Here is a 13,008-nt window from a genome sequence, read left to right as displayed (position 1 = left end):
GTTAATATGGTTATTATTCTCAAGAAGTTTATAGTCTAGTGGGAGAAGGAAAAACAGGTGTGATCTGGTATGGTAATGATCTAATAAAACAAGAGGGAGTAAACTGTCCTTAAAAAGTTTTGACAACTTCTTGGGGCGCCTGGGTGGCGCAGTCGGTTAAGCGTCCGACTTCAGCCAGGTCACGATCTCGCGGTCCGTGAGTTCGAGCCCCGCGTCGGGCTCTGGGCTGATGCCTCAGAGCCTGGAGCCTGTTTCCGATTCTGTGTCTCCCTCTCTCTGCCCCTCCCCTGTTCATGCTCTGTCTCTCTCTGTCCCAAAAATAAATAAACGTTGGAAAAAAAAAATTTATAAAAAGTTTTGACAACTTCTTAAAGAAAATGAAAATTGAGCTGAGCGTTGAAGGTCATGATAGATGTTTAACCAGATAGTGTATGGGTAAGAGGGGATGTTAAAAACTGGGGACTTCATTTGGAATCATAGAGGGGAGCCATTGTAGGATTAGAAGCCTGGGAATACTTTAGAAAGATAATGTTCCCAAGTGGGGATGAGGGCTTAATGGGGGATGAAAGTGTCTGGGAGCAGCTGGAGTTATGGGGGCCTAGAAGGTAAGCAATAATGAGGACCAGGGACCTAGAAGGGGTAGAGCTAGAATGACCAAACATGATTTGGAAGCTGATCAAATGAAGATAAGGAGTAGGAACAGCTGAAGAAGGCTTCTGAGATTTCTTGCCTTGGAGCTGGTCTGTATTTCATAGCATTTGCTTTGGCTGCTTTCTTTGGGTTGTTTTGTGCAATATACACCTAGTTTTTATGCACTTAGAGTTTTCTTGTTTCCCTCTCTTTCAGGTAGACCTTTTGCGAGCAGGAGAAGTTCCTAAACCTTTTCCAACACATTTTAAAGATTTGTGGGACAATAAGCATGTTAAGATGCCTTGTTCAGAACAAAACTTGTACCCTGTGGAAGATGAGGTAAGTACAGAACAGATGTTCTTTTAGTCTTTGAAAATCAGTTTAGCGTGTGCTTATTTGAGTGCTGATTCTGTGATCCAACAGATAATTTAATCTGTTTTTCCTTTTCCTTAAAGAATGGTGAGCGAACTGCAGGGAGCCGGTGGGAGCTCATTCAGACTGCACTTCTCAACAAATTCACACGGCCCCAAAACCTGAAGGTAGTTGTTTTTGCTCTTCTTGCTTCATGTTTGTCATTCTTTGAGATGGGCCCTGTATCTCCCTCCAAGACATTTTCTGATCTTTAATAGACTCAGGTAATAGCATTATTGGTATGCAAAATGCTTGTTTCCTGAGGAACTTTCTTAAGAGACATTCTTGGTTTCCATTCCATCACTAGGAAATGAGTAGAAGAATTGAGAGTTGTAAATGACTTGCCTGGAGCCACACAGAATAATTTGGAGAACCAGGAATAAGACCTTTGTTTCTTGATTCCCCATCCAATTTCCTTCCCACCAAGCTTCTCTTTTATTTTTTAGAATTATCATGTTTCTGAAATGTCTTTAAAAGTAAATCAGGGAAGAATTATGACTTCAGCTATATTTGCCCGAGGGGAACTGAGTTTCCTAATGATTAAAGTATACATTAAACATTCTGTTTGGTATTGCTGTTAATATAGCTTCTAGCAGTCTGATTATTTATTAATCTTACATTTTGGCAATCATTCATTTTTTATTTTTTTTCAATATTTCACTTAAGACTATAAGGGCAACTATTAGATTATTTTTCTAATATCTAAAATATGAGTGAGTGTATGTTTTTTGGCACTATAGCCATGTAAACTTTTAAAGTTTTTATGACTATAAACCGTAACAGATTTTTCTATACTTGTGTGAAAATGGGTTTCATTTTCTTTGAGAGACTTAGTTTGTTGTGCACAGTTTCTCAGTGTTTTTTTTAAGGTTTTTTTTTTTTTTTTTTTTAATGGGTGTTTATTTTTGAGACAGAGACAGAGTGTGAGCAGGGGAGGGTCAAAGAGAGAGGGAGACACAGAATCTGAAGCAGGCTCCAGGCTCTGAGCTGTCAGCACAGAGTCCGATGCGGGGCTCGAACTCACAAGCTGTGAGAACATGACCTGAACTGAAGTCGGATGCTTAACTGAGCCACCCAGGCTCCCCAAGATTCTTAAGCTTTATACTGTTTTTCCATTTATACTTAACAAGTTGTTCTTAAACGTTCCATATGTCTCTATAGCTCCTATTTTTTCTCTATATTGAAAAACATTGGTATGTTGTACCATAATGTATTTTGAAAATTTCATTCCTTACGGATAGTGTTTCTCAATCTTGTAATGTACTTCTTTTAAATGGAAGAAATTATCAGGGAGTGCCAGGATCTGTTGATTTATTTTTAGAATAATGTTAACTGCATATGTACAAACATGAAACTAAATATAAACTATACTTACAGTTAGAGCTATATTAGTTGTTTTTTTTTTTTTCCATTTTAAGCATCATGAACCATCACTTGAGTTATGTTTGTTGTCATAATGAAAACAGTTTGTATTCAGTATTCCCTTTTTGCACAAAAGTTTTTAACCGCTGATGTGAACCTCAAAATAGTATGCTGAGAGACTTTTAAAAATACCATAAAAAGAGGGGCGCCTGGGTGGCTCAGTCAGTTAAGTGTCTGACTTTGGCTCAGGTCACGATCTCACAGTTTGTGAATTCAAACCCTGCGTCAGGTTCTGTGCTGACAGCTCGGAGCCTGGATCCTGCTCTGGATTCTGTGTCTCTTCTCTCTGCCCCTCCCCAACTTGTGCTCTGTCTTTGTCTCTCAAAAATAAATAAATGTAAAAAAAAAATTAAAAATACTGTGAAAGAAAAAATTCTTCATTTTGTTTTTACTACTTACTAATCACAAACAATTGGTGGATGTTGGTAGATACAAAGATGGGATCTGTATGGACAACATCAGCTTGCAAATAAATATGATAGTGAGCATTGTAGTCCAGGTTCTTTCTAATTTGACAGTCCTGAACTGCAGTTTATCTTAGGATGGCTCAAAATTTTCACCATTTTTATCTGTTTAAAGCACCAGCCATCGTTTCTACCGTGTCTTTTGTCCTTTGTATTCTAAAACCACAATCATAAACTCACAAAAACAGAAGCAGACCACCCCAGAGTACTATCTATACTCCATTTGAGAAACACTGTGTTAGGTCCTTACGGCCTTAGAAACAGCATTATTTAAAGTTTCATATTTTTTCTTTTAAGCATTAACGCAGAATAATCATAGTGTTCTAAATTACCTTGTCTGCTCACCTCTTTAGCAATTCCTTAGTGTGCCAATGATTACTTTAGGAAGGGGTAACTGCTTTACTCTGAATTTCCTTTTCTTGTTTAGTTTATGGTAGATTCACCAGAACAGAGTAATCCATTGAGATTTTTTCTATCTGCTTATGGTAATTGTTTTCTTTGCTGAAAGAACACTACGGAGGGAGGAACATTAAGTCTCTCTTACTGAGTATAATAATCTTTTTGCCACTTTTATTTGATATTGAGTTAAGTGAGGTTAGAAATGTTAACAATTTTTAAAAGAATTGTCTCCTTAAAAATTAGTTTACACAGTAATATTTCTATAAATGATGTGTCTGATGATTTACAAAGAATGGACCTGTCCGTGCTTTAATTATGCTTATTATGAATTATAAATTAAAAGAAACCTCAATAGGTGATAGCTGAGAATACAGAATAGCATCCAGTTTTTAATAGGAGACCTTGTGGTAGACTACTTTTGAGACTTGAATACTAAAAGTAAATATTAGTCAAGAGTTATTGCTAATTATAAATCCCATAAAAGAATTAGAGTATGAATTTTAGAGTGTAAAATGTTTTTTCTTACTAACTTTGAGGAATCATTTACATTAAAGAAAATGCATGCTTTGAAAGTATGTAATTTGATGACATTTGACATCCGCACATACTCATCAAGCCCCCACCCTAATCAAGATACAGAACATTTCTGTCACCTCCGAAGATTCCTCTAATCCCTTTACAGTTGATTCCTCTTTCTGAACTGTCCTCAGGCAGTATTGATCTGCCTTTTTCTTTTTTCTTTTTTTACTGGAGATTAGTTTATATTTTACATAATGGAATCACATAGTACATATGCTAGTATTTCTGGCTTCTTTCACTCAGAATGAAAACTTTCAACATTCATCCATGTTGTTGAGTATGTCAACAGTTTGTTGCAGTACGTGTGTTGTTTGTCCTTTTAATCTCTATTAATAATAGACTTTGCTATTTAATACCTTGTATGAGGTTCTGAAGTCAGATACCAGTGATTAGAAAAAATCCTTAAAATTTTCTTTCTTTTTTTTTTTTTTTTTTTAAATTTTTTTTCAACGTTTATTTATTTTTGTGACAGAGAGGGACAGAGCATGAACGGGGGAGGGGCAGAGAGAGAGGGAGACACAGAATCGGAAACAGGCTCCAGGCTCTGAGCCATCAGCCCAGAGCCCGACGCGGGGCTCGAACTCACGGACCGCGAGATCATGACCTGGCTGAAGTCGGACGCCTAACCGACTGCGCCACCCAGGCGCCCCAAAATTTTCTTTCTTAATGGAAAATTTTATATCGTGGCTGTGAGAAAAATAAAAGCTTTTTCTTACCATACTATTTTATGATTGACGCTTTTCCTTTTTGAAGGAACTTGGATATCCCCTGAATCCAAGTAATAATATGCATTGTTGACTCACTTTTTAATCTGGATGCTTGGTGATTGTTTATATGGCATGAAATATTTTTCAGGAAACTCTTTGGCAGAGTATTAATTTTTAAAAACAGTTACTTATGGGGGCGCCTGGGTGGCTCAGCTGGTTGAGCGTCCAACTTTGGCTCAGGTCATGATCTTGCGGTTTGTGAGTTTGAGCCCAGCGTCGGGCTCTGTGCTGACAGCTCAGAGCCTGGAGCCTGGAGAGTCTGTGTCTCCTCCTCTCTCTGCCCTTCCCATGCTCATGCTCTGTCTCTCTCTGTCTCTCAATAATAAGTAAATGTTAAGAAAAAAAAACTTTAAGAAAAACAGTAACTTCTGAGGAAATTTAGAAGATTTATAATAATGTAACTATTTTTCAAACTTACATACACCTTCAGTAAAACAAAATTGGGGGTGTGTACTATAAATACAAATAGTTGTTTATAAATTCTACATGTTTATTATTTTGTTAATATAATATATACATTATAAAATATAACCAAAGTAGAAATTTAAAAGGATGAGATAAAATATAATTGTAAATACGGTTGACCCTCAAACAACACAGGTTTGAACTGTACCAGTCTCCCGTGTGGATTGTTTTGATAATACAGTACTGTAAATGTATTTTCTTTTCCTTATAATTTTCTTAATAATGTTTTTTTCTCTAGCTTACTTGATTGTCAGAATATAGTATATAATACATACAACGTGCAAAACATGTTAGCTATGTTATCACTAAGGCTCGGATCAACAACAGGCTATTAGTGTAGGTAAATTTTGGAGGGAGTCAGAAGTTACATGCAGATTTTCAATCCTTGTGCTGTTCCTGCATCCACTATAATAGTTCTTTCTGCATGACTGCTGGATTGTCTTATGCATACCCCACTCTGGTGTTAAATAAAATTCATCGGAGTAAATTTTAAAGATCTTACTGGCTTTTATTTAATGATTTATGAATTAAGCAGTATCTTATATAGCAGATGGAAAGACACTCTAAGAAGCTGTAGGAAATGAAAGACTTTTATAGGCAGAAGTGAGTGGGAGCAAGGAAGTTATATTAGGAAAAAATAGAGTAGTTGTGGTGGTCACCTTCCTGTAGGGGATGGCAGAGTTCTGTCAGGCTGATTAACTAGTTCTGACCATCTGATTCCTCATTGACTGGTTTAAGATTACATTTGTGGGAGAGGCTGAAACTAATTAAGTTTTGTCTCTGGTTGCTGGCATAAGCGACTCCTTTTGGGACCTGTTTTGTTTTTATTGCTGGTAACAAGAAAAAAGTACTGCGTATTCAGTTAAATGTTACACCAGTAGATGGCGTGCTATTTTGACTTTTCACTACATAAATAAGTAATTTATGTGAACTGCTGGGGGAAGATAACCATTTATATGTAGCTTATAAAAAATAGCTGATAATAAAGGCAAAAAAACAATTTTATGCCTTAGGGCAGTGTTTCTCAATCTTTATTTCATTATTGCCATCTCTCCCAGAAAGTACTCTTCCCATGAAATTTTAATACTACAAGTACATTATATATTTGCATGTATAGTGTAACCCTATTGATAGCCAACAATCATTATAATATTTAAATTTTTTTATCTCCAAGATCCAATTTTTGTCCACTGAGAGTGTATCGTTTCTGTTTATAATGTAAACGTTAAGAGTTTGGATTGTTTTTTTTCTCTATTACTTGACGTTTCTAATCGCATTTTTTTTTAAAGAACCTTTGCTGTCATTTAAATTTTTTTGTTTACATTTATTTATTTTTGAGAGACAGAGACAGAGCACAAATTGTGGAGAGGCAAAGAGAATGAGACACAGAATCCGAAGAAGGCTCCAGGCTCTGAGCTGTCAGCACAGAGCCTGATGTGGGGCTCGAACTCACGAACCCTGAGATCATGACCCGAGCCGAAGTCGGACGCCCAACCGACTGAGCCACCCAGCCGCCCCTCTAATCTCATTTTTCTTAAGTGAATAACAAATTAGTGTGTGTTCTGTTTGTTCATAGCTACTGATGTGGAGTAGCTAATGGTAGGAGGAAGGTTAATGCTGGTTAAGAAATTTACTGGAAGTAGTTCATAAAGGAGAAAGGTTATTCATAAATAAATTACTTGACTGTGTCATGAGGTTTTGTTTATGCTTTTTCCATAGGATGCTATTTTGAAATATAATGTGGCATATTCTAAGAAATGGGACTTCACAGCTTTGGTTGATTTCTGGGATAAGGTAAAAGTATGCTTATTTCTTTAACTATGAAAATGATGTAAGTCTGTAAAAATTTTGAGAAAAATACCCATAAATCTTTCGCACTAACATAATTACTATCCTTTATTTTTGTGAAAAATATTTCCTGTTATATGTATATTTTAGCCCCTAATTTTGAATTTTTCTTTTTTCTCTCATGAAGAGAATACTGTTATATTGTTGTACAATCATCATTATTAATGGCTACTTGATACGTCATGATTAGAAACATCAAGGTTGCATTCAGTTTTACTCTGTTCTCAATTACAGTGTAGTAACATCTTTACGTGTGTGTGTGTGTGTGTGTGTGTACACACATATACACAGACACACATACATATATATATATGTTTTCCCAGATTTGATATTGTTTGTTTAGGTGATTCCCGGTAAGTAGATGGCTAGGTCAAAGGACACAAAAAAACTTTTTATGGCTCTGGGTTTATGTTGTAAAATTATTTTCCACAGGAAATTGTAGTAATTTTGTATACCATCTTCAATGGGTAAGAATACCACTTTCATAGTAGTGTTGGAAGAATAGGTGTCATCCACTGCTATTTGAAAAGATAAGAGTATACCTTTTTTTTTTAACATTTTATTTTGAAATAATGATAGATTCATGTGAAATTGCAAAGAACTGTGCAGGGAGGTCCTGTGCACACTTCATCCCACCTTCCCTGATGTCAATTGCTTAAATAAATACAATACATTACCCCAAACCCAGGAAGTTGACATAAAGGATTATTTAGATTTTATCAGTTATACCTGTACTCATTTGTGAGTGTAGTTATATAACCGTAGCCTTGTGTAACCACACCACAGTCAAGGTACAGAGCTATTCCATCACCACAGTGCTCACTGTTGCTGCCTGTTATTGCCACACAAATTGCCACCTAACTTCCAGCAACCACTGTCTGTTCTCCATCTTTATAATTTTGTTATTTCAGAAAGGTTACAGTGTGTAACCTTTTCAAATTGCCTTTTCTCACTCAATATAATTCCTTTGAATCCACCAATAGTTTGTTCCTTTTTATTGCTAAATAACATTCCATGATATGGATGTATCACACTTTAACTATAGATGATTTCAGGACATTTGGGTTGTTTCCAGTTTTTTGCTGTTTCAACTAAAACTACTTAGAACTTTCACATGCAGGTTTTTGTAAGAACATAGTGCACGAACATTTCTCTGGGATAAATGCCCAAGAGTGTGATTTTGAATTGTTTGATAAATGTATTTTTAGTTTTAGAAGAAACTGCTAATTACTTTTGCTAGGTAAGTAAGCCCCCAAAGAAAGATAACTTGTATATAGAGTCCATTTTCTTATGTTTGTACAATTCTTTTGCTCACATTATTTTTAGTTATCCATATTACTTATGCTCCATTTACTAATAATTAGTACTGATTTGGAGCGGGAACATTTTGAATGAAATATTTTCAATTTTACACAATTCTGTCTTACCTAATAGAGAATAAATATTGAACTTTGAACTTGTCCTATGTATTTTATATTGAGACCTTTCCCTCTTTGGCCTTTTTTTTCAGATAAATGACTCTGAGGCAAATAACATAATTATCGTTATTCCTATCATAAATGAGTGGTTGCGATTTAGAGATGGGCTTTCTTGGCCAAAGTGACATAGTTTGTTCATGACAGGATACTGTAACTAGAGCAGTGTTCTTTCCACTATTGTCTGCAATCAGAATATGATATCCCTCGGCACACATCCTTCCCTCCTACTTGCTGCCTCATTTTCTCTGTAATAAAAGACTGATATGCCACTTATCTCTGTTGAAATTCTGTCTCCCCAGACTCACGTTTTCCTTTCTGATCCCTCCAAAATGAGATGTCACCTTTCTTTGAATTTCCATGTGGATTTTTAAATTTATCTTGTGGCACTCTCTCTTTGCCTTGCTTTATTCTTGATGAGATGTTGACATCCTCTACAACATTAAAAGTTTTGTGGAACAGAGACTGTGTCATTTCTTAGTTTTGTGTTTCCTGTAGCACATACATAATGCCTTACATATAGTGAGTGCTCCTTAAGTATTATAGACTGGATTTCAACAGATCAAGTAGTCATACTGGTTTTCAGGGATACCAAAGTCAGGAGACTATTAAAAAGTAATAGTTACTTTTAATAGTTCAAGTTAATAAAAATTGTTGTTTTTCTGATTCCTGCTCCTATATCCTGTAATGCATACAACATACCTAAATATAACAGACTCTTTTCTGAGCATTTTTAGCTAGTGATGTTCCAATGTTCTTATCAGTTCATTTCTTGTGATGTTATTATATGGAAGATCTGTCTGTCCTTTTGGACTGTTGCTGGTAATTTAAAAGAAAGTGGTTAATTACATTGTCAGTAATTACACATTAAGACTATTGTCAATCTGTGTAGTCACTACTTCCTGTTAATTTGGAAGAGCCTAAAAATATGATGCAATTGACAGTGGTATAAATAATACCACCATCCTTTTTTTTCCAGAAATATTTTTATTATCTCATAAAGAATGAGACAGCATGATATACAGCAGTGGCTCTCAGATTTATTATGTATCTGAATCCTGGAGGGCTTGTTAGAACACAGATTGTAGCCCACCATCCTCTCTGAGAATCTGATTAACTAGGTCTGCGGTAGGACCTGAGACATTTTGCATTTCTAACAGGTTCATAGGTGATATTGTTACTGCTGGTTTGGGAACCTTACTTTGAGAACCACTGGTGCAGAAAAGATCATAGAATTGGAAATGAGAATCATAGGGGGGCACCTAGGTGGCTCAGTCAGTTGAGGTTCTGACCTTGGCTTGGCTCGGGTCCTGATCTCCCAGTTCGTGAGTTCAAGCCCCACATTGGGCACATCTGCTCAGCCTGCTTCAGATCTCCTGTCCTTCTCTCTCTGTCCCTCCCCCACTTGTGCTTTCTCAAAAATAAATATTTTAAAAAATGGCTCTTAAAAAAAAAAGAGAGAATCATGGGTTCTTAGTCTCAACTCTGTATAAACTTGGGCAGGCCACATTACTTCAGCCTTAGTGTCCTTATTTGTTAACAAAATAACCACTTACTCTACCTTAATGTCATGTTTTAAGGATCTAGCTGACTAATGTATCTGAAATCACTTAAAATTCTGGAGCAATAATCAAATATGTTATTACTTTTTTACCTGTGAAAAGTTTGTTTTACTGCTTTTAAAAAAAGAGTTTTTTTTTTTTTTATCATTAACACTATCTGAATTGTAGAAATAAACAAAACAATAAAAATTGTCCATGATTTTGCTTCCCAGAAACAATCACTCTTAACATTTAAAAAAAAAATGTAATTTTATCCACCTGTGCATATTAAATGTGGATTTTTTTTTTAAGTTTGTTTATTTGAATAGAGAAAAAGCATGAGTGGGGAAGGGGTAGAGAGGGAGAGAGAGAGAGAGAGAAAATCTCAAGTAGATGCGGGGCACAGACTCACAAACCAAACCTGTGAGGTCATGACCTGAGCTGAAGTTGGATGCTTAACTGAGCCACCCAGGCGCCCCTAAATATGGATTTTTAAAAATATTATTTTACAGTGTACATCCTGGTGCCTGAATCTTTTGTATCTGATTATTTCCTCAGGATATAGAAATATAATCATTGGATCAAAAGGTATGTTGGCTTTTTAGGCCTTCAATACATACTAACGATTCACCTTTCTAGAAGGTTGTGTTGGTTTTCAGTTCTCCTCTCAATGTGTGAGTCCTGTAGCGCAGTGCCCCCCTCAGTATATTTAGACTTCCAAAGTGTGATAACACATAAAGCACCCTGTATAGTATCTTCCGCAGAGTCTTACTATGTTTGCTAAATTTGTTGCTAGGAAAGTGTTCCTATAAGATAATTCAAGCCTCTTAGAAGAGTAACTCTTGGTTAGGATAAAGTAATTTTCTAGCAACTATAGTGGTATTATGGGAATGAGAACTCTGTAGTTGAAATGACATTACTTCTCAGACTCTAAGCAGGTAATTTTACTAATAAAACATGAGGTTTATAATACATATTATAAATTTGAAATTACTTGCTTTTAAAGTTTGAGATCATTTTTTTCCTGGGTATATCCTGTAAATATTACATTTTTTCATAGACCGGAAGAAATGTGTTCAGCTACTTTTGAGGAAAGGAGGAAAAAAGGAAACAGTATTTATTGAAGACATATTACTAAAAGGAATATATTATTGAATTTAATCCTCAAACATTTTTGTAAAATATAGATAGTACATTCAATTTAGAGAGGAAAGTAGATTTAGAGAGCTTAAGTAATTTGGTCAACATTATACAAATATTGAATGAATTCACCAATGAAGTATTGAGGAATCTAGATTAAAAAAAAATTTTTTTTTAACGTTTATTCACTTTTTGAGAGACAGAGACAGAGTGTGAGCGGGGCAGGGGTAGAGAGAGAGAGGGAGACACAGAATCCAAAGCAGGCTCCGGGCTCTGAGCTTGTCAGCACAGAGCCTGATGCGGGGCTCAAACTCATGAACTGTGAGATCGTGACCTGAGCCGAAGTTGGACGCTTAACCGAGCCACCCAGGTGCCCCTAGATTTTTTTTTTTAATTTTTAAAAACTTATTGAGACAGAGAGACAGTTTGAGTGGGGGAAGGGCAGAGATTGAGGGAGATACTGAATCTGAAGCAGGGTTCTAGGCTCTGAGCTGACAGCACAGAGCTCAACACAGGGCTCGAACTCACAAACCATGAAATCATGACCTGAGCTGAAGTTGATCGCTTAACCGACTGAGCCACCCAGGTGCCCCTTGGGGAATCTAGATTTGAGCTCAGTTCAGTTCTAGCCAAAATAGCTGACCAGTAACCATTCATTGAATATATGAAGGACTCTTAGACTTTAAGGCCTGTGTTGTTTGTTTGTTTTTTTTAATTTTTTTTTTCAACGTTTATTTATTTTGGGGACAGAGAGAGACAGAGCATGAACGGGGGAGGGGCAGAGAGAGAGGGAGACACAGAATCGGAAACAGGCTCCAGGCTCTGAGCCATCAGCCCAGAGCCCGACGCGGGGCTCGAACTCACGGACCGCGAGATCGTGACCTGGCTGAAGTCGGACGCTTAACCAATTGCGCCACCCAGGCGCCCCAAGGCCTGTGTTTTTTGTATTGTGATGGTGTTTGTCCTTTAAAGAACACTGAACACTCTTATATAGAAGGCATTGTATTATTAAAGATGGGGAATTGATTGACAGTCTTAATCATCAGAAAGCATGTCCGTAGATGACTATAATAGAGTCTAGTGGGTCATGGAAGGGGAAGAGAGTTTTATTTGGGTCATGGGACAGATATTATAGAGGACATGGTATTTGAGTGGTAGAGTGTAAAATGTATAGAGGAGAGATAGTTAAAGGAAATATATTACACAAATAGTCTGTGAAATCCCTTGACTTCTTTCACTTAGCACGATGTTTACAAGTTTACCTATGTTGTAACATGTATCAAATACTTGATACCTTTTTATTGCTGAATAATATTCCATTGTGTGAGTATACCGCATGTTGTTTATCCATTGATAAGTTGATAGATGTTTGGGTTGTTTTGACTTTTTGGCTATTATCATTAGTGTTGCTGTGAACATTTATGTGTAGGTTTTTGTGTGGGCATATTTCTTCACTTCTCTTGAATGTATACCTAGAAATTGTTGGATTGTGTGGTAACTTGTTTCATATTTTAAAGAGCTGTCAGACTGTTGATCAAAGTGGCTACATTGTTACATAATCATGCCAACAATGCACAAGGATTTCTTGCTTGTTAATGTGTGTCCTTTTGATTTTAGCCATTCTGGTTGGTTGTGAAGAAGTATCTCATCCTGGTTTGGTTTGCATTTCTCTAATGACTGATGTTAAACATCTTTTCATGTGCTTATTGGCCATTTGTATAGCTTCTTTTGAGAAATATCCATTCAAATCTTTTGTGCTTTTGAAAAAATTGGGTTATTTGTTGTTGTTTTTAAGTTTATTTATTTATTTTGAGAGAGAGAGAACACAAGTGGGGAAGGGCAGAGAGAGAGGGAGACAAAGAATTCC

The 13,008-nt window shown here is 36.3% G+C and overlaps 1 protein-coding gene across 8 annotated transcripts in view; it reads left to right on the top strand.

Annotated features, from left to right (window-relative positions):
- The window catches only part of PARG (poly(ADP-ribose) glycohydrolase), a 132,781-nt gene that overhangs the window by 15,818 nt on the left and 103,955 nt on the right, over positions 1-13,008 (top strand). For all 8 annotated transcript variants that reach the window (XM_045438030.1, XM_045438034.1, XM_045438033.1 and 5 more), the window contains 3 exons: positions 847-969; positions 1,086-1,169; positions 6,857-6,931. In XM_045438030.1, the coding sequence (XP_045293986.1) occupies positions 847-969; positions 1,086-1,169; positions 6,857-6,931 (282 nt within the window). The remainder of the gene's footprint in view (positions 1-846; positions 970-1,085; positions 1,170-6,856; positions 6,932-13,008) is intronic.

The sequence above is a fragment of the Leopardus geoffroyi genome, chromosome D2 (assembly GCF_018350155.1).
Source record: "Leopardus geoffroyi isolate Oge1 chromosome D2, O.geoffroyi_Oge1_pat1.0, whole genome shotgun sequence".
In the NCBI taxonomy this organism is placed as follows: domain Eukaryota; kingdom Metazoa; phylum Chordata; class Mammalia; order Carnivora; family Felidae; genus Leopardus; species Leopardus geoffroyi.
Note: the sequence above shows the minus strand (reverse complement) of the source record. Positions and strands in the feature narration are given on the sequence as shown.